Genomic DNA, 19,831 nt, shown 5'->3' on the forward strand with positions numbered 1-19,831 from the left:
GTTGTGGCAAAATGGCTTAAGGACAACAAAGTCAAGGTATTGGAGTGGCCATCACAAAGCCCTGACCTCAATCTCTTAGAAAATGTGTGGTTAAAACTGAAAAAGGGTGTGCGAGCAAGGAGGCCTACAAACCTGACTCAGTTTCACCAGCTCTGTCAGGAGGAATGGGCCAAAATTCACCCAACGTATTGTGGGAAGCTTGTGGAAGGCTACCCAAAACGATTGACCCAGGTTAAACAATTTAAAGGCAAAGCTACCAAATACTAATTGAGTGTATGCAAACTTCTGACCCACTGGGAATGTGATGAAAGAAATAAAATCTGAAATAAATCATTCTCTCTAATATTATTCGGACATTTCACATTCTTAAAATAAAGTGGTGATCTTAACTGACCTAAAACAGGGAATGTTTACTAGGATTAAATGTCAGGAATTGTGAAAAACTGAGTTTAAATGTATTTGGCTAAGGTGAATGTAAACTTCTGACTTCAACTGTATATATACAGTATATTTTTTGTTTCATAAAATGTGTTAATATAATAATAATTACCCTACGAACTAACCCTATACTCATTAAATCCCATCACCTTAATCCACTACTTTGACCCTATCGGATCCTACCCTAGGCCAATGACCTGAGAGGACAGGACACAACTCAACATACCCTGTGACTCTACTGAAGTCAAATCACGTACCCCAATGCACTTCTCTGCTGCTTTCACCACAGCATCTATTTTCCGTGATTTACATTCAATTTCTGCGGGACAGTTGATAACCATTGCTATGAACTCTAAGAAACCAACCTTACTGAAGCATAAATCACTCATTGGCCTATCCCTCGACCCATCCTCCTCTACTTTCTTCACTGCCTCAGCATACCTTCTGCACTACTTTGACTCTAGCCACCTCAACCTGCCTCTCTCACACCCAACACTTCCGATCCCCACCAACATGGGCACCCCTACAGTTGACACACAAAACTTTATCCACCGAAACTACACAATCCTCTACCAAATGCCCTCCTGCACACTTCCCACATCTTGGAATCTCGCTCCTACACGCTCTAACAGGATAACTGATGTATCCTAACATGACCACGCTCACTACCGGGTCTGCGTTGCACTAAACGGTGGGCGTCACAAACACTGTGAATCCTCAACTTCAATTGCTCCCCATCACACTTAACGCTACCCCAGAAAGCACTCCTTTCAATGGTGCCCTATTCCTAAGAGCAAAGCAAGAAACTGATCTTCACCCAAGTGCCTGCTCCCTCTAATTTGAAGAAAGTCCACTTCGGGTTACGTTCCTCGACTCAACAGCACCCACCATCTTTTCCACCCAACCTGAAACCATCCATGGGATCAGCAAAAGGCCTGGTTCCACACTCTTCAAAAATCTCACTCCCACTGGACCGAATGTATCTTTATCATAACCATGTCCATCAATGCAACTTGACACCAATCTTCCTCGACATACCCTCTTCAACAGAGTCAAACCCATCCTCTGCCTCCCTCCGTTTTTTCAACCTCCTCTCTCTTTCCCTCCAATCGAGAGAGACATGCTAAGCCCTGTCTTGCAGACGGGTCACAAGAAGTAGGGGTGTTAACCCCCATGTCCTGGCTAAATTCCCAATCTGGCCCTCATACCATCATGGCCACCTAAACATCCCCAGATTACAATTGCCTCACTCATCCCCCTTCCTCTCCCATGTAACTATTTGCCAGGTTGTTGCTGTAAATGAGTGTTCTCAGTCAAATTACCTGGTAAAACAAGGGTTAAATAAAATAATAAATAAAGTACTCCCTCTACTTTAAACACACTACCAGGCACATTCCCAGAAGAGCCGGGATTTTGTTTACCAACCACCAAATTGGAAATTTGCCCGTCATAAGTATCCAGACTGAAAGCATAATTAACTACATTTCACACAATGCATTGTTGATAGCCTCCCACGCAGCCTCAGTACGTACTGAGCGCTTGCCCCATTCCCTCCTCCCTATTTTAACGCTAGTTAAGATGGTGGTTAGAGCGTAAAGTGTCTCTACAGATAAGAAAGAAAAGGGCAAAACATCTATCAAGCCTTTTGAATTATAGCGAAATAATAAGCCTAACATAATCTAAAGTGTCTATCTATACAAATCTGGACAGTTCAGAGACATTAGCAATCCCCGCCCAATTTGGTGTGACTGTCCATTTGGAGTGGAATCACTGTAATACGGACAGGGTAAGTGGCTAGCAAGCTAGCCCAAACTATTATTGTAACTGTCTGCTACTGATTTCGTGGCAAAATAGCATTAGCTCCATGGTTGCATAAACGGATTGATACATTTTCTGTGTCAATGCCATCCTTTGCATCGTTGTCTATTTTTGGATTTAATGAACTGTCAATGGTTTACTGTGTCGGCGTCTGTTAGCAAGTAAACTAACGTTAGTAGGCCGCAGCCGCTAGCTAGCCAAGTTAGCTAACTGCGAATGCCAGCCTAGACTCTGAAGTTAGCTTGTAGGCTAATGTTAGCCTATTAGCACCTTCGTTGGTTAGCAAGCTGTCACTTTGTATTCACAAGACTCCATGTCTTGTGAACTTTGGTTAACTATTTATTCAACCCAACATTAAGTGCATGTACTTTTACTCGTCGACTTGAGTATTTTATATTTTGTTTTAGCACCTGAACGGCTAGCTGATACATAATGTCATGCCGTGAACTAACATTAGAGAATCATTGCAAACCATTAGCAACATGCTAACGTTAGTTAGCTATCAAGCTGGTTGGAATAGCTAGTAACTATCAGTCAGCTGACGTTTGCTGCTTGCTTGTACAGCTGCACCAGAAAGAGGATAGGAGCGCGAAGCCCTTCGTATTTAGGCTGTAGTTTAACAACGGATTTTGAATTGCAATTCAACCAACTAGTGTTACCCTTGTAGCTAACGTTAGCTGGCATGTAGCTAGCTAGTTTTTGACGATATATTTAGCTTACTTACAATCAATAACTAGCTCTGTTTCAGTAACATCCTATTTGCAATTTACATCCCGGACAAGCGCAAACTCATCCTCAACAAACCCCAAGATTCGATAGGCCTGTTTATTTGATCAACCTGTGATGTAGTTGACAGCTACAAGATAGAACGCCCTCCTACTGTCAAAACACCACCTCATTCGTTTGTGCCTTCCACAAGCCACTACTTTGTAACAACTGCTAACACAGAAGATATTGATGAGCCTCATACCATTTAGCTTAGGCTACATGATAATAGGACATCCCTCTTTACCAGTACAACTAAGTGAGCAGGTCCAGTTTAGGCCTACATTTTGCATTGACGGTAGGTAGTGTGTACTCTTCATGTTCTCCATTTCACAATTTATATTCTTCAGAAATGCTCCAAATAGAGTTTGAGTAACAATTGTGTCCATCTCAACTTTCTATCCTCTCATCCCTTACTACGCTTCTCCCTCCCAGCCCGTGACCAGCCGTGACATCTGCTCCACCTCGCCGTGCCATAGGATGTCCCACAGCCCCGAGATAAAGGACGACTCCATGGAGTGCCCTCTGTGCATGGAGCCGCTGGAGATTGACGACGTAAACTTCTTTCCCTGCACCTGCGGCTACCAGATCTGCCGCTTCTGTTGGCACCGCATCCGCACAGATGAGAACGGCCTCTGCCCTGCCTGCAGAAAGGTACATAACCTATTTTACCCTGGCCCTTACCTTACCCTTCCGCTGGCACTGCGTCCACACAGACAAGAACAGCCTTTGCCCATCCTGCAGAAAAGTGAGGCTGGCTGGCGGGTGGTGCTGTCAAGAAACATAGGTGTTATGCAAATGTGCCATACAATCTCGTAGAATATTATTCTGCTCCCAACTCTCCTCAGAAAGATATACAGTGCATTTGGAAAGTATTCAGACCCCTGGACTTTTTCCAAATTTTGTTATGTTCCAGCCTTATTCTAAAATTGATCAAATATGTTTTTCCCCTCATCAATCTACACACAAAATACCCCATTGTGAAAAAGCAAAACTGTTTTTTTATTTTTACAAATGTATTAAAACCGGATACCTTATTTACATAAGTATTCAGACTAGAGGATGACCGATTAATCGGAATGGCCGATTAATTAGGTCCGACTTCAAGTTTTCATAACAATTGGTAATCGGCATTTTTGGACACCGATCATAATGCACTCCACGAGGAGACTGCGTGGCAGGCTTGACTACCTGTTATGTGAGTGCAGCAAGGAGCCAAGGTAAGGTGCTAGCTAGCATTAAACGTATCTTATAAAAACAATCAATCTTAACATAATCACCAGTTAACTACACATGGTTGATGATATTACTAGTTTATCTAGCTTGTCCTGCGTTGCATACAATCGATGCAGTGCCTGTTAATTAATCATTGAATCATAGCCTACTTCGCCATACGGTTATTTAACAAGCGCATTCGCAAAAAAAGCACTGTCGTTGCACCAATGTGTACCTAACCATTTACATCAACGCCTTTCTTAAAATCAATACACAAGTATATATTTTTAAACCTGCATATTTAGTTAATATTGCCTGCTAACATGCATTTCTTTTAACTAGGGAAATTGTGTCACTTCTCTTGCGTTCTGTGCAACAGTCAGGCTACATGCAGCAGGTTGGGCCGCCTGGCTCGTTGCGAACTGTGTGAAGACCAACTTCGCCAAACGGGGGATGACTTATCAAAAGTGCATTTGCGAAAAAAGCACAATTGTTGCACGAATGTACCTAACCATAAACTTCAATGCCTTTCTTAAAATCAATACACAGAGGTATATTTTTTAAACCTGCATATTTAGCTAAAAGAAATCCAGGTTAGCAGGCAATATTTAACTAGGGAAATTGTTTCACTTCTCTTGCATTAATTGCATGCAGAGTCAGGGTATATGCAACAGTTTGGGCCGCCTGGCTCGTTGCAAACTAATTTGCCCGAATTTTAAGTAATTATGACAAAACATTGAAGGTTGTGCAATGTATCAGGAATATTTAGACTTAGGGATGCCACCCGTTAGATAAAATACGGAACAGTTCCGTATTTCACTGAAAGAATAAACATTTTGTTTTTGAAATTATAGTTTCCGGATTTGACCATATTAATGACATACTTAGTTTAGTTGTTTAGTTGTTTCCCTTGCTCTGCAAGGGCCGTGGCTTTTGTGGAGTGATGGGTAACTATGCTTCGAGGGTGGCTGTTGTCGATGTGTTCCTGGTTTGAGCCCAGGTAGGGGCGAGGAGAGGGACGGAAGCTATGTTACACTGGCAATACTAAAGTGCCTATAAGAACATCCAATAGTCAAAGCTATATGAATACAAATGGTATAGAGAGAAATAGTCCTATCATAACAACAACCTAAAACTTCTTACCTGGGAATATTGTAGACTCATGTTCAAAGAAACGGCCAGCTTTCATATGTTCTCATGTTCTGAGCAAGGAACTTAAACGTTCGTTTTTTTTACATGGCAAATATTGCACTTATACTTTCTTCTCCAACACTTTTGTTTTTGCATTATTTAAACCAAATTGAACATGTTTCATTATTTATTTGAGGCTAAATTGATTTTATTGATGTATTATATTAAGTTAAAATAAAATGGTTCATTCAGTATTGTTGTAATTGTCATTATTACAACCAAAAATTGGCCGATTAATCGGTATCATCTTTATTGTGATCCTCCAATAATCAGTATCGGCGTTGAAAAATCATAATCGGTCGACCTCTAATTCAGACCCTTTGCTATGAGACTCAAAATTGAGCTCAGGTGCATCCTGTTTCCATTGGTCATCCTTGAGATGTTTCTACAACTTGATTGGAGTCCACCTGTGGTAAATTCAATTGATTGGACATGATTTGAAAAGGCACACACCTGTCTATGTAAGGTTCCACAGTTGACAGTGCATGTCAGAGAAAAAAAACAGGCCATGAAGTCAAAGGAATTGTCCTAGACCTCCACCAATCAGGCCTTTACGGTAGAGTGAACAGATGGAAGCCACTCCTCCAGAAACCACTCCTCCATAAATGGCACATAACATCTCGCTTGGAGTTTGCCAAAAGGCACCTAAAGGACTCTCAGACCATGAGAAACAAGATTTTCTGGTCTGATGAAACCAAGATTGAACTATTTGACCTGAATGCCAAGTGTCACGTCTGGAGGAATGCTGGCGCCATCCCTATGGTGAAGCATGGTGGTGGCAGCATCATGTGGTGGGGATGTTTTTCTGTGGCAGGGACTGGGAAACAAGTCAGGATCGAGGGAAAGATGAACAGAGCAAAGTATAGAGAGATCCTTGATGAAAACCTGCTCCAGAGTGTTCAGGACCACAGACTGGGGCGACCGTTCAACTTCCAACAGGACAATGACCCTAAGCACACAGCCAAGACAACGCAGGAGTGGTTTCAGCAAAACTCTCTGAATGTCCTTGAGTGGCTCAGCCAGAGCTCGGACTTGAACCTGATTTAACATCTCTGGAGAGACCTGAAAATAGCTGTGTAGCGACTCTCCCCATCCACCCTGACAGAGCTTGAGAGGTTCTGCAGAGAAGAATGGGAGAAACTCCCAAAATACAGGTGTGACAAGCTTGTCGTGTTATACCCAAGGAGACTCTAGGCTGTAATCGCTTCCAAAGATGCTTCAACAAAGTACTGAGTGAAGGGTCTGAATACTACTTACTTATTTAATACATTTGTAAAAAATGTTAAACATGTTTTTGCTTTGTCATTATGGGGTGTTGTGTGTAGATTGATGGGAGGGGGGGGGCAATTGAATCCATTTTAGAATACGGCTGTAACAACATAATGTGGGAAAAAATGTAATGGGTCGGAATACTTTACAAATACGCTGTACCTACGTACAGGTGAGCTTACCTGTCTTTTTATCTCTGCCCCCTACCATCCAGCCGTACCCGGAGGACCCTGCGGTGTACAAGCCCCTGTCACAGGAGGAGATTCAGAGGATAAAGAATGAGAAGAAGCAGAAGCAGAACGAGAAGAAACAGAAGGTGACAGAGAATCGGAAACACCTGGCCAGTGTCAGGGTGGTGCAGAGAAACCTGGTTTTTGTTGTCGGGCTCTCTCAAAGGCTCGCAGACCCAGAGGTGAGACAGGACGCGTGTACACACACACACACACACACATGGGGTCAGGGTGGTGCAGAGAAACCTGGTGTTTGTCGGGCTCTCTCAAAGGCTCGCAGACCCAGAGGTGAGCCGGGACACGTGCGCACACACACACATAGTGTCAGGGTGGTGCAGAGAAACCTGGTGTTCGATTCCACAATATAAGCCTACTACATAAATATAGACGTGTGTGTGAGTGAATCGGGGATTGTTTTTTAACCTTCTCTTTTATAAAATGACTAACCGGTTTCTAGTTTTTCTTTTATGCAAATCTTGAGGCCCCCTCACGCCCAAAGGAAACGCTGGCATACCGAAAATGAAGATATTTAGTGAATTTCCTACCTAAAATGTCAAGACTGCTGCCACTTACAAAGGCATGCATTTTATGTCTATGCTATGGGCTGACTGTGGCTATCCCACGGCTGGATATGAGAAACACGGCTCTTTGCCTAGGGGTAAATATGTGGTCCTCTGTAGCTCATTTGGTAGAGCATGGCACTTGTAACGCCAGGATAGTGGTTTAGATTCCCGGGACCACCTGTACGTGAAGTGAATGCATTGCATGACTTTAAGTCTCTTTGTATAAAAGCGTCTCTCAAATGGCATGTATTATTTTATATATATATATATATATATATATATATATATATATATATATATATATATATATATTTTTTTTTTTTTTTTATAGTTAAGGTGGCAAAATTCCACAAACATTTTTCAAAATTCTCAGGTTTTCCAGAAATTGGGAATCCTCCAACTAGGATTTCTGGAAAACCTGGGTGTTACTTGGGTGTTATTTTCCCACATCCGTTTTAAGCTAAAATGCCATAGGTTTCTTGTTCTATATGAAATACATTCCATGTGATCTACTATCCCATTTCCTTTACAGTTAACCCATGCATGCTTGTTTGCCTGGGCAATGTTTTTTGCTGCTTAAATGAGCTGTTGCACATAGAGTACATAGTTTTATCGTAGATTACTTGACGTCCACAGATGTTGGTGAAGAGCAAAATAATTTAGAACATTGTTCTAACACACACACACACATGCTAAATCTAAGTCCCCAGCCCTCCACTGTGCTTCAGCCATAACCTAGTTAGTGTGAGCGATATAGCATTTAATCTCACTATTCTCTTACTTGATCATATTTCTGGTCTACTGACCTAGCTATATTTGTTTTCCCTCCAACTGTATTTATACAATTCTGTTTGTGAACAATTTCCCCATAATGCTAGAGCATAGTACAATCATCCCTCTATTTGTCTCTGTTTCTCCACAGGTTCTAAAGAGGCCAGAGTATTTTGGGAAGTTTGGGAAAATACACAAGGTGGTCATCAACAACAGCACATCATATGCAGGTTCACAGGTAAGAGCGGGTTCTATGTGGCTCAGTTGGTGAAAGGCACGGTCGTGGGTTCAATTCCCGCAGAGATCCCATACAGAAAATATTTACACGGACTGTACTGTAAATCACTTTGGATAAAAGTGCCTGCTAAGTGGCACATCATAAGATGTGGGATTATTGAAACGTTGGTACTCTTTCGATACCAGAACATGAAAAACGGTTCGGTGTTAGAATTTGTTTCTTCTGATATTTCTGTCTCGCGTCGTCTACTGATTGGGAGAGGGGAGCTAACACGATGCTGGGCGGCAACATGCTCGCGCCCCACTCATGCTGCACAGAAGTTAACACATTTGAATAATGCAACATGGCATGTAGAAATGTTGCAATTGCAAATAACTGTGCACAAAACATGGTCCATTTACAGGCTAGAACACTTTACAATAAGATACCGGTTGCTTTCAACTTTGTAGGCGAGCTTTCCTTGCTAGCTTACAGCGGAAGTTAACATCAGTTCACTACCCTAGTACTTTGTTTGCGATATTAAATGAACATAATGAGAAAATAGGCTGATTTCCAAGCTAATTCTCACCTAAAACCATTAGTCATTGCCAAAAAAAACTTTCCTCAGCATCACGTCTTTCCAGTCTCTCTCACTGTGTGAATGACGTCATTAGGTCTTAGTGTGCACTTTTATAGAAGAGATCGTTTCTTCTACGCAAATGTGGATCAGTACAATAAAATAATTCCCAAATGGAAGGGAATTGTTAGCCCGATGATATCATCCAAAACATGCTCACTAACTCAATGCAACACACACTCCTATTGAATATGTATTCATCTGTGTTGTGAATAGGCATTGGCCTATTTTTATTTACCCACTTTATCTATAGAGATTTACCATTCAAATAAATGATTAGCATGAAGTTCTGTAGTTTTGTTTTTACCAAAGTCAAATTGATTGTGTAATTGGTTCGTTAATGCACACATGGTTGTCTCTGAAAAAAATCCACCACATTTTAAATGATATTGAGCTCGAAAGATCTGTCTGGTTCAAATGCCACCCTGTGACTTTGGCTAATATATGTGGGATTGAATTCAACAGTAAATGATTTCCTCTCAAATGTAAATATGGAGAATGGGGGGACATGAACTACCTATTTAAAATGTTGACTGTTTTCTGATCCACAGGGTCCCAGTGCTAGTGCCTATGTCACTTACATCCGCTCTGAAGACGCCCTCAGAGCAATACAATGTGTGAACAATGTGGTGGTGGACGGTAGAACACTCAAGGTGTGAGACTTAACACACAGGAACAGACATTCAGGGCCGGTTTCCCCAGACACAGATTAAACCAAATCCTGGATAAAAGAAATTCCATTGAAGGTTCATTTTAGTCCAGGACTAGGCTAAATCTGTGTCTGGGAAACTGGTCGTAGAAGTATTTGGTGACTTTTTGTAAGGAATGCTATCAAATACTATATGACTTCTGACCTCAGCTGAAGAGAACATTCAACAGAATGTCATCACAAGTACATTTTCACTGAGCTTTCTGTGTGTTTTTGTATTGCAGGCTTCTTTAGGCACAACAAAATACTGCAGTTACTTCCTCAAAAGCATGCAGTGTCCCAAACCAGACTGTATGTATCTACACGAGCTGGGGGACGAGGCGGCTAGCTTTACGAAAGAGGAGATGCAGGTCAACAAACCGTTATTCTTCCTGTCTGTGTTTGGGTTGGTGGGCGACTAGAGATGGCAGATAACTTGACGTCATGTATTGAACTTGCCTGGGTGTCAGTAGGCCAGGGCATATGTGTCCGATGATGGTGACCAATCCAGTTTCTTCTCTTGGATCAATAGAGTTAATTCATTCAGATGTAAGGGTTAGGCCTGGCTGTGTTTTATATATTCTTCCCTTTAGAAAATTTGTTTGGTGTCTGCCACAATTTTGTATCGTATTCTTACTTCAAATTACTTCAGACCTCCGCATTAGTGTTTCTTGAATCTAGCCTGGTCCCAGATCTGTTTGTTGTATAGCCAACTCCTATAGTCGCTGCCACACAGTTGAATTGAGTTAGGTGCACAGTGGGAGCATTGTTATTATTCACTGCTAAAATGACTTAATGTAATGTTTGTGTCCTTAGGCCGGGAAACACCAAGAATACGAGCAAAAACTACTCCAGGACCTCTACAAAATGAACCCCAGCTTTCTACAAACACCAACGTGTTCAGGGGAAAAGTCCAAAAGCAAATCTTCAAATTCTACACAAAGGTACATTTGGTATTTTGGTTCTCCCCTCTATCTTTTTCTTCCACGCAGCATCCCTTGATTTGATGACATTGACCTTATTTGGGGGGGGCAGGACTGAGGTTGGGGAACCCTGGTAAACACAATGTATTTGCATATTTCTTTCTTGCAGTTTCTATTGTGTGCTTTTATTGTGAGACCTTGGGTGAGTAAGATCCATTGATACATGTAATGAATACATTATTTGAATGGCAAATAAACTTGATATGTGAAACCTCTCGCCGCAAACCCAAAAAGCAAATATTTGCACTGAAGGCCGTGGCACTAACAGCTAGAACACCGCAGGCCGCAGTTCTCTCTCCAAGTCTTCCACACAACATCTCTCTCTTCCATGCTGACCTCTTGTTTTTGTCCATTTCTCAACACAGACCCAGCAACGGCAAGGACGGGTGGCCAACACTATCGGTGTATGGTGGCAAACTGGCCAATGGGCTGTCAGAGGACAGGAAATCTCCTCCGCTGCTAGACTGCTGTCTGGACCCAGAAGTCATGACCTCAGACGGGTTAGGACTTGGCCTGGGGCCGGACACAGGGATGGGGTCTGTCCAGGGGGCTGCCCTGTCCCCATTCTCTTCTAATTGTGACAGCAACGGGTAATCTATAGTAATATAGTAGTACATTAGTGGGGAAATGGGGATACCTAGTCAGTTGTACAACTGAAAATGTCTTCCTCATTTAACCCAACCCCTCTGAATCAGAGAGGTGCGGAGGGCTGCCTTAATCGACGTCTTCATTGGGTTAACTGCCTTGTTCAGGGGCAGAACTACAGATGTTTACCTTGTCAGCTCGGGGATTGGATCTAGCAGCCTTTCGGTTACTGGCCCATCGCTCCTACCCGCCAGGCTATTAGTCTTATATTAGTGAGGCTGGGCCTGGGGCTGGACACAGGGATGGGCTCTGTCCCCCTTCTACTCCAATTGTGACAGTGATCCCGTTATTACCGGGACAGACATACAGGCCGGCTGGAGTCGAGCTAAACCAAGCTGTATCGAGAAGACAAGGTTACACATTCACTATAGTTGCTGAAAGGGGAAATGTGAACAATAGAATAACTCGCAGGCCAAACTGGCCACCTTTTTTTGGTCCCTTTTGTTAGGCCATGAACTACACAGCTGCGTAGTCTGATGCTGGTCTGTTTCTCTTTCCCTTTAGTCCCAGCGACAAACCTCCGGAATCAATAGGTATGGTGAATGGAGAGACTTTACAACAGGTAAGAAGGCATGCTACCTTTAGATAATTTAACGTGTAGAAGTAAAGTATTTTAATCATTTGAATGTCTTTTCAAGATTCTTATAAATGTATAGATAATTACTTTATTTACATGTAGTACATAGGGATGGTATTAGAGAAATTATTGTCATATCTATCCAGACTAGACTGTTTCTTCCCTGAGCCATTTTTAAAGGCCCAGTGTCGTCCAAAATGGGACTTTCCTGCTTTTTCTATATATATTTCCACACTGAGGTTGGAATAATACAGTGAAAATTATGATAATGCCATTTTAGTGTAAGAGCTGTTTGAAAACACCGGCTGAAATTTCAGCATGTGTTGGTGGGATGTAGTTTTGGCCTGCCTGGTGACATCACCAGGCGGTAAATTAGTTATAGACCAATAAGAGTTCCAAACCCCTCTGCCAATAATAGCTCCTCAATTAATCAGACCACTCCCAGACAGTCCTAGCAAAATTATTGATTGGGAAATTGCTCTTTGCTAAGAAGCATTTTTAAAATGTATTTTGGACCATTTTAATTGAAAACAATCACAGTAAGGTACTTAATTGTTACCAAGAAATGATTTGATATTGACATGAAAACGGCTGCATTGGTTGGACCTTTAAAATATTTGTTTTCATTATGAATTATTATTGTTTACACATGTTAGACGGTATTAACGGTATCCCCCCACTAATTTAGTCCCCTTATTCCTCTTTCCTCCTTCCAGATGCCTAACCGCGAGTCCCCTTCCCCTCCCCCGGGGCTGACTAAGCCCCCCAGCAGTCTGGTGGTTCCCATCACTGTAGCAGACCTCACCGCCCGCTCGCCCTTCGAGGGGGCTGCTGCAGAGTCCCAGTCCCTGTTCTCCGACAACAGTAACTTCAGACACCCCAACCCCATCCCGTCCGGCCTGCCCCCCTTCGCCAGCTCGCCTAGAGGGGGATCCGACTGGCCCATGACCCCCGAACCACAGAGCCTCTTCGCATCAGGTGGGTTGTGTGGGGCAGAATCACGCAGATGCACGAGCGCACACGCACTCCGTCACGGTTAAGAAACAATGCTTCCGTTAACAAAGGCAGTTTCTGCTCCACTGTTTGAACCTTGTGCCAATGAAGACAAAAGTTACACACTTGTCTCTCCTTGCTGTGGATTCATTTGACTAATGTTGCTAACCACTTGCTAACTCTTCCACCCTTGCTCTCCTCAGACACAATACCGGTCTCCTCCTCCACAGACTGGCAGGCAGCCTTCGGCTTCGGCTCCTCTACTAAACAGCAGCAGGATGACGACTTGGGCTTCGACCCCTTTGACGTGACACGGAAGGCCCTGGCTGACCTCATTGAGAAGGAGCTGTCAGTCCAGGACCAGCCCAGTCCCCTGGGGTCCCCCAGCCCCTTTGGCCTCCACCACCCCGGGTCCCACCACGGCCTCCACATGCCCCTCTCCAACCCCAACCATTTCCCCAGCAGCATTGGACCTCCACCCCGCCTCTCTCAGCTCCACCACAGGCACATTTCTAGCTCCTTTAGTTTCCCTGGTTCCCAGAGTCAGAGCAGTCATCATGGTGGAAGTCAGGCTGCCCAGGCCGCTGCAGCTCGGCATACCTGGATGGGCATGCCTCCCTCGGCACGCAGCAATAACCACCTCCTCTCACACTTGAACCACTCGGCTAATGCTGGAGGAGGACATAGCAACTTCCTGGACTTGAGCATGCCTCCTCAGCACCACAGTCACAATACAGGGCTGGGAGGGATCCCCATGTCAGGTAGGATACCCTGGGTCTGTTTTCTGGGAGTGTTGGGGTCAGTTATGTCCCGTGTCAAATGGAATTGACCCTAACCCTGGTTGAGTCGGGTTTAGCGCAATCTGTTCAGTATGAACGTACAAGCATTGAACTTCAAAACGTATGTAATCGTTTTGCCTGTTTTGATCATGTCATATTGACCTTGCGAGAAACATATTACATGCAGATGCATTTCTGTGTTTTGCCCTGTGAAGACTTACAAATCTATATTAAATGTCTTCTCTACCGTTGATATCTTTTTTTACAGAAGCAAAGCAGCACTCCTTATGTTCTCACTTATCCCTGATGAAATGTATTTTTCTCTCTCTCTGCAGAAAACAGCAGTTCTATAGACGGCCTCAATGTGAAAGAATGGCAGGACGGTTTGAGAGCTCTCCTCCCCAACATCAACATCAACTTCGGGGGTCTCCCCAACTCCTCCTCCTCTTCCTCTTCCTCCTCTTCCTCCAGTATGAACCACATGGGGGGTCCCGGGGGGCTAAATGGGCCAGGGGGACTCTCACACAGTCTCAGCTGGGATGGTACGGCCAGCTGGATGGACCCAGCTATCATCACAGGTAGTGAGTAACTTTACATTTTGTTTATTTTTTTTTTATTTTGTTTATTTTGTTGTATTGCACCGTTTCCCCAAACTCTGTCCTAGAAATCCCAAGGGGTGCATGTGTAGTTTTCTGCCGTATCACTACACAGCTGATTCAAATTGTCACTTCCAACCAGAATCTACATCTTCATTCACCTCTTTCTTTCTCTCCTCACCTCAGGCATCCCAGCCTCAGCAGGCAGCAGTTTAGACTGTCTCCAGGAGGACCAGAACCCTCCCCACTGGCTCAAATCCCTACAGGCCCTGACAGAGATGGACGGCCCTGCACTGCCATCACTCCCCCAGCAGCCCCAGAACCAGCAACACCAGTCCCTCCACCACAGCCACCACCATGGCCTCCTAGACCAGGCCTCCTCACACCCACACCTCCACCACAGAGCAGGCTCTGGTTGGGCCCCCTACCTGCCCGGCCTGACCCAGCCCACACACCCCAACCCCAGCCAATTCCACAGCCCTCCCCCAGGCTTCCAGACAGCCTTCAGACCCCCAGGCCAAAGCGCCACAGAGTTGCTACAGAGCGCCTCCGCCGGGGACCGCCACTAAACTAAAGACAGATTACAGCCGACTACCCCCGACCCACGTCGTAATCCCGATCCCCAATGCAATACAGATACAGTACACACACTAATCTGCAGATTATCAGATTATGAAAATTATTAACAAAATAACAAGGCTTTCTTTTTCTTTCTCCTTCCTCCTTTTTTTCTATTCTAAAGGCCTATTTGTTTGTTTTGGTTTTTGTGGCACATGACATGAATGACCTGTTAACCCTTTATGTCTGCTACTGACCGGCCCCACTGAGCTCCAGTAGTCAGGGTCACCTTCAGTAGGATGCACCGTAGTCAAACGTTTTCCAACGGAAAAATGAAAAGGAGCGTTTCTTATTGGGCTGATAAGTCCATGTAAGTCCCTCATGGTTTTCTTTTGTTTGGTGCATAATGAACACGACCCAGATGAATTGTTTGGGATCAGAGCGGTGCTGACTACTCTGAGCTTCACGTGGAGTCTGTCCGTATGATCTAGACGAGCACAGAGAATAGGAGCAGTGATACATTTTGTGACCCAGGACGATAACTCCAAATGTACAGGAGTCCAGATTAGCTAACGTGAGTAATTTTTAAGAAGTAAATTTATGATTAAATATAAAACCTGTAGGAAAATCGTCCCGAAAAAAAGTGAAGTCATGATTACTCTTTGAGAATGAAGCAACAAACTGAATAGTGAATCTGCTCTTAAAACTTTGCCCCAAGGGCCCTCATCCTCCCCACTTTGAATAAAACAGGAGACTGAATGAAACGGTTAACACTCACTCAGTGCAGAGAAGCTTTAAGGCGAACTATAACTTTAAGGCAAAAATTATACCAAATGCCTTTTAACTGATTAAGAGGAGGTAGGATTGAAAATCTTTAGAGAAAAACAGGGGTAAAAATTACTTCAGGCTTGTTTTAATTGGTTCAGATGACAGAAAATGATGCAGACAGAGATGGTAACAGATGGATATAATGTTAGGATGTGGGAGTTGAGGGCACAGCCAAGCCAAGCCAATCTGCTTCCCTGTTAGGCAGGGTCACAATGGGCACGTTCCAGGCTGACAATATTGCAGTCACGGTGCACTCACGCAGCAACCAATGGTCATCGACTTTGCTGACTGGTGTCAGTCTGCTATATCATATGCGGTTAACTGATATAACTGATTAGCTATACCTGATTAACTAGTTAGCTGATACAGGCATTGTGAGATCTGGCAGGCAACTGCAATGTAGTCTGCCTGGAATGCGCCCCAATTGCCTGTCTTGTACAGGTCATTAAAACCCACATTCCCTTTGGGGTCATGGTGCCCCATCCTGTAGTAGAGGCAAGATTCAGTTCGACCTCTGTATCAGAGGATGGAGCACTGCCTAACTGGGGGACTGACCGCCGGGGTTGGAAGAATAATAATTAGTCTCACGACTATTCTCAGATTGGAAGAAGAATAGGCCTAGTGTCAGGATACCAGACCTTACATGCTAGTTCTGGGGAAACTAAGAATGGCTGTAGTGGAGGCATAAATTGAAGAACAATATTTGAAGGAAAACACCCCAAAATGATATTTTGATATCATTTCATTAGTTGATTGTTGAAGTCCCAATTTTTTTGCATGGCAGCAATCAAGTTAAGATGTTTAACATTCAAAATTCAGATTTACTGCTGTTATGCTCTTTTTTTCATAACATGCTGCGTTTTGCATCATATGAAGCAAAATGCATCATACCAGCTGTTTTTTTTTCTTCCGTTTTTTGAAAGTTTGGGATTATAACAGCAGTGGACTGAATGTTTTGGGGTAGAATTTTACTTTAAAGACTGTTGGAGGGAAGATGGGACATCCTAAGGTGTAGGGTTTGGTCTGATACGCACAGTGCCACTGTGTGGCAACTACAGTAGCTAAACCCTTATCAGGAAAGTCACAAGAAGACCCAACAGATAAATGATGACAGGGTTGATGAAAAGGCTTCCTAGATGTCACGATGTCCTGATATGCACCTGTAGAAAAGAGTGAGAATTTAAATAATGTCATGCGATATCGGAGATTGTGTGAAAGGAAGGTGCTAGAAGACGACGACAAACGACGGCTAGCAATTTAATCCAAGGAGCGCTCTGCCTCTCTCTGGGCCTTGCGAATGAATAACCTCTCTTCACAACCTTTTATTTTTAAGTCTTAACTCCATAATATCTACATCTTTATCTCTCTCTTTCTCTCTCCTGCTATATCCCCTATTAAAACATTATTCACTAGAAACATGAACTGATCCAGGTGAAACCAACAATCAGTCATACTTACTGTGGTTTTTAACGTGATGCGGAGATATAAAACACAATGAGGAGCTTAAAGGAATTGAACTGTCCACTGCCCGTCTGGAAAAACAAACCTTAAATAAAATGAAAAACCCAGTGCTCGAGTTGGCTCTTTTTGTTGTTTCAGAGATTCATACTATCACGTTTCAATGTTGTTGTTCTTCTTCAAGTTCAAGTATTACACAGGCTGTTCTAATCTATCATAACTTGTAACACTGGCTATATCAACAACTCTCAGGGTCTGTTAGTTTCCTGGACTCTAGATTAAGCCTAGTCTTGGACTAAAAATGTATGTCACTGGAGAATTTCCGTTGAGCAATCTTTCTAGTCCAGGATTAGACTTGATCTGCCCCCGGGAAACCGAGTCCTGTTTCTGACGTAACGTGTGCTTGATCTCCACAGCATGAAGACCAGCATTTTAAGACCAGGAGAACATTTGAATGACCTTAACAAATGTTGACACCACAAACTAAGTCAATAAATAATTTCTTCAGGCTTTCTCTCCACTAGGGGCCAGTCTGTCTTTACTCAGTGCTCCGGCTCTGCAGTCCAAACACTGGATGTCCCAAATGGCACCCTATTCCCTATTTACTGCACTACGTTTTTACTAGGGCCCTGGACAAAGGTAGTACACTAAATGGGGAATAGGATAGGATACCATTTGGGATGACGCCTCTGTCTACCCAGACAAGGTTACAGAGAGCTTGGTGAAATGTTGATGCTGAAGGTTGTCTCTGGGTACATTGTCTTCATTGATTCTCCCCTGTAAAACTAATTGTTTAATTCTGTCCCAACTGATAATATTGACATTGTCCTAAATTGATTTATTGACTTTGAGAAAGATGGCAGGAGTATGTAGCTAAGAAGATATCTGCCATTTTTGTTTGTGTGTATATGTGTTATATATGTGTGTGTAGGTGAGCAGGGGATGAAGTTTATATTAGTTATTCCATATGCAGTCCTCAACCTCCCCCTGTGCTGTGCAGCCAGACAGCCTATGTTCTATACTGTAGCTACCTGCAGCAGAATAGCAGTGGGCTCTGTAGCTACCTGCAGCAGAATAGTAGTGGACTCTGTAGCTACCTGCAGAAGAATAGTAGTGTGCTCTGTAGCTACCTGCAGTAGAATAGCAGTGGGCTCTGTAGCTACATGCAGAAGAATAGCAGTGGGCTCTGTAGCTACCTGCAGAAGAATAGCAGTGGGCTCTGTAGCTACCTGCAGCAGAATAGTAGTGGGCTCTGTAGCTACATGCAGAAGAATAGCAGTGGGCTCTGTAGCTACCTGCAGAAGAATAGCAGTGGGCTCTGTAGCTACCTGCAGAAGAATAGCAGTGGGCCCTGTAGCTACCTGCAGAAGAATAGCAGTGGGCTCTGTAGCTACCTGCAGCAGAATAGTAGTGGACTCTGTAGCTACCTGCAGAAGAATAGTAGTGGGCTCTGTAGCTACCTGCAGAAGAATAGCAGTGGGCTCTGTAGATACCTGCAGCAGAATAGTAGTGGACTCTGTAGCTACCTGCAGCAGAATAGCAGTGGGCTCTGTAGCTACCTGCAGTAGAATAGCAGTGGGCTCTGTAGCTACCTGCAGTAGAATAGTAGTGGGCTCTGTAGATACCTGCAGCAGAATAGTAGTGGGCTCTGTAGATACCTGCAGCAGAATAGTAGTGGGCTCTGTAGATACCTGCAGCAGAATAGTAGTGGACTCTGTAGCTACCTGCAGAAGAATAGTAGTGGGCTCTGTAGCTACCTGCAGAAGAATAGCAGTGGGCTCTGTAGATACCTGCAGCAGAATAGTAGTGGACTCTGTAGCTACCTGCAGCAGAATAGCAGTGGGCTCTGTAGCTACCTGCAGTAGAATAGCAGTGGGCTCTGTAGCTACCTGCAGTAGAATAGTAGTGGGCTCTGTAGATACCTGCAGCAGAATAGTAGTGGGCTCTGTAGATACCTGCAGCAGAATAGTAGTGGGCTCTGTAGATACCTGCAGCAGAATAGTAGTGGGCTCTGTAGCTACCTGCAGCAGAATAGTAGTGGGCTCTGTAGCTACCTGCAGCAGAATAGTAGTGGACTCTGTAGCTACCTGCAGCAGAATAGTAGTGGGCTCTGTAGCTACCTGCAGAAGAATAGCAGTGGGCTCTGTAGATACCTGCAGCAGAATAGTAGTGGGCTCTGTAGCTACCTGCAGCAGAATAGTAGTGGGCTCTGTAGCTACCTGCAGCAGAATAGTAGTGGACTCTGTAGCTACCTGCAGCAGAATAGTAGTGGGCTCTGTAGCTACCTGCAGAAGAATAGCAGTGGGCTCTGTAGCTACCTGCAGCAGAATAGTAGTGGACTCTGTAGATACCTGCAGCAGAATAGCAGTGGGCTCTGTAGCTACCTGCAGTAGAATAGCAGTGGACTCTGTAGATACCTGCAGTAGAATAGCAGTGGACTCTGTAGCTACATGCAGAAGAATAGCAGTGGGCTCTGTAGCTACCTGCAGTAGAATAGTAGTGGACTCTGTAGCTACCTGCAGCAGAATAGTAGTGGGCTCTGTAGCTACCTGCAGCAGAATAGTAGTGGACTCTGTAGCTACCTGCAGCAGAATAGTAGTGGGCTCTGTAGC

The 19,831-nt window shown here is 43.9% G+C and overlaps 1 protein-coding gene across 2 annotated transcripts; it reads left to right on the forward strand.

Moving 5' to 3' along the window:
• Positions 1-1,924: 1,924 nt before the first annotated feature.
• On the forward strand, positions 1,925-17,329 carry LOC110524813 (CCR4-NOT transcription complex subunit 4). 2 transcript variants are annotated; one of them, XM_021604734.3, is made up of 13 exons: positions 1,925-2,224; positions 3,457-3,675; positions 6,911-7,108; positions 8,412-8,498; positions 9,666-9,767; positions 10,048-10,173; positions 10,619-10,746; positions 11,151-11,375; positions 11,935-11,992; positions 12,724-12,985; positions 13,204-13,761; positions 14,115-14,360; positions 14,562-17,329. In XM_021604734.3, exons 2-13 carry the CDS (start codon positions 3,502-3,504, stop codon positions 14,942-14,944), a joined length of 2,547 nt encoding a protein of 848 aa, XP_021460409.3. In that variant the 5' UTR covers positions 1,925-2,224; positions 3,457-3,501; the 3' UTR covers positions 14,945-17,329. The 2 variants fall into 2 exon arrangements, with proteins under 2 accessions (XP_021460409.3, XP_021460418.3); XM_021604743.3 differs by having other exon boundaries at positions 14,115-14,357.
• The last annotated feature ends 2,502 nt before the right edge of the window (positions 17,330-19,831 follow it).

Source organism: Oncorhynchus mykiss, chromosome 1 (assembly GCF_057628025.1).
Source record: "Oncorhynchus mykiss isolate SJ-2025 chromosome 1, ASM5762802v1, whole genome shotgun sequence".
In the NCBI taxonomy this organism is placed as follows: domain Eukaryota; kingdom Metazoa; phylum Chordata; class Actinopteri; order Salmoniformes; family Salmonidae; genus Oncorhynchus; species Oncorhynchus mykiss.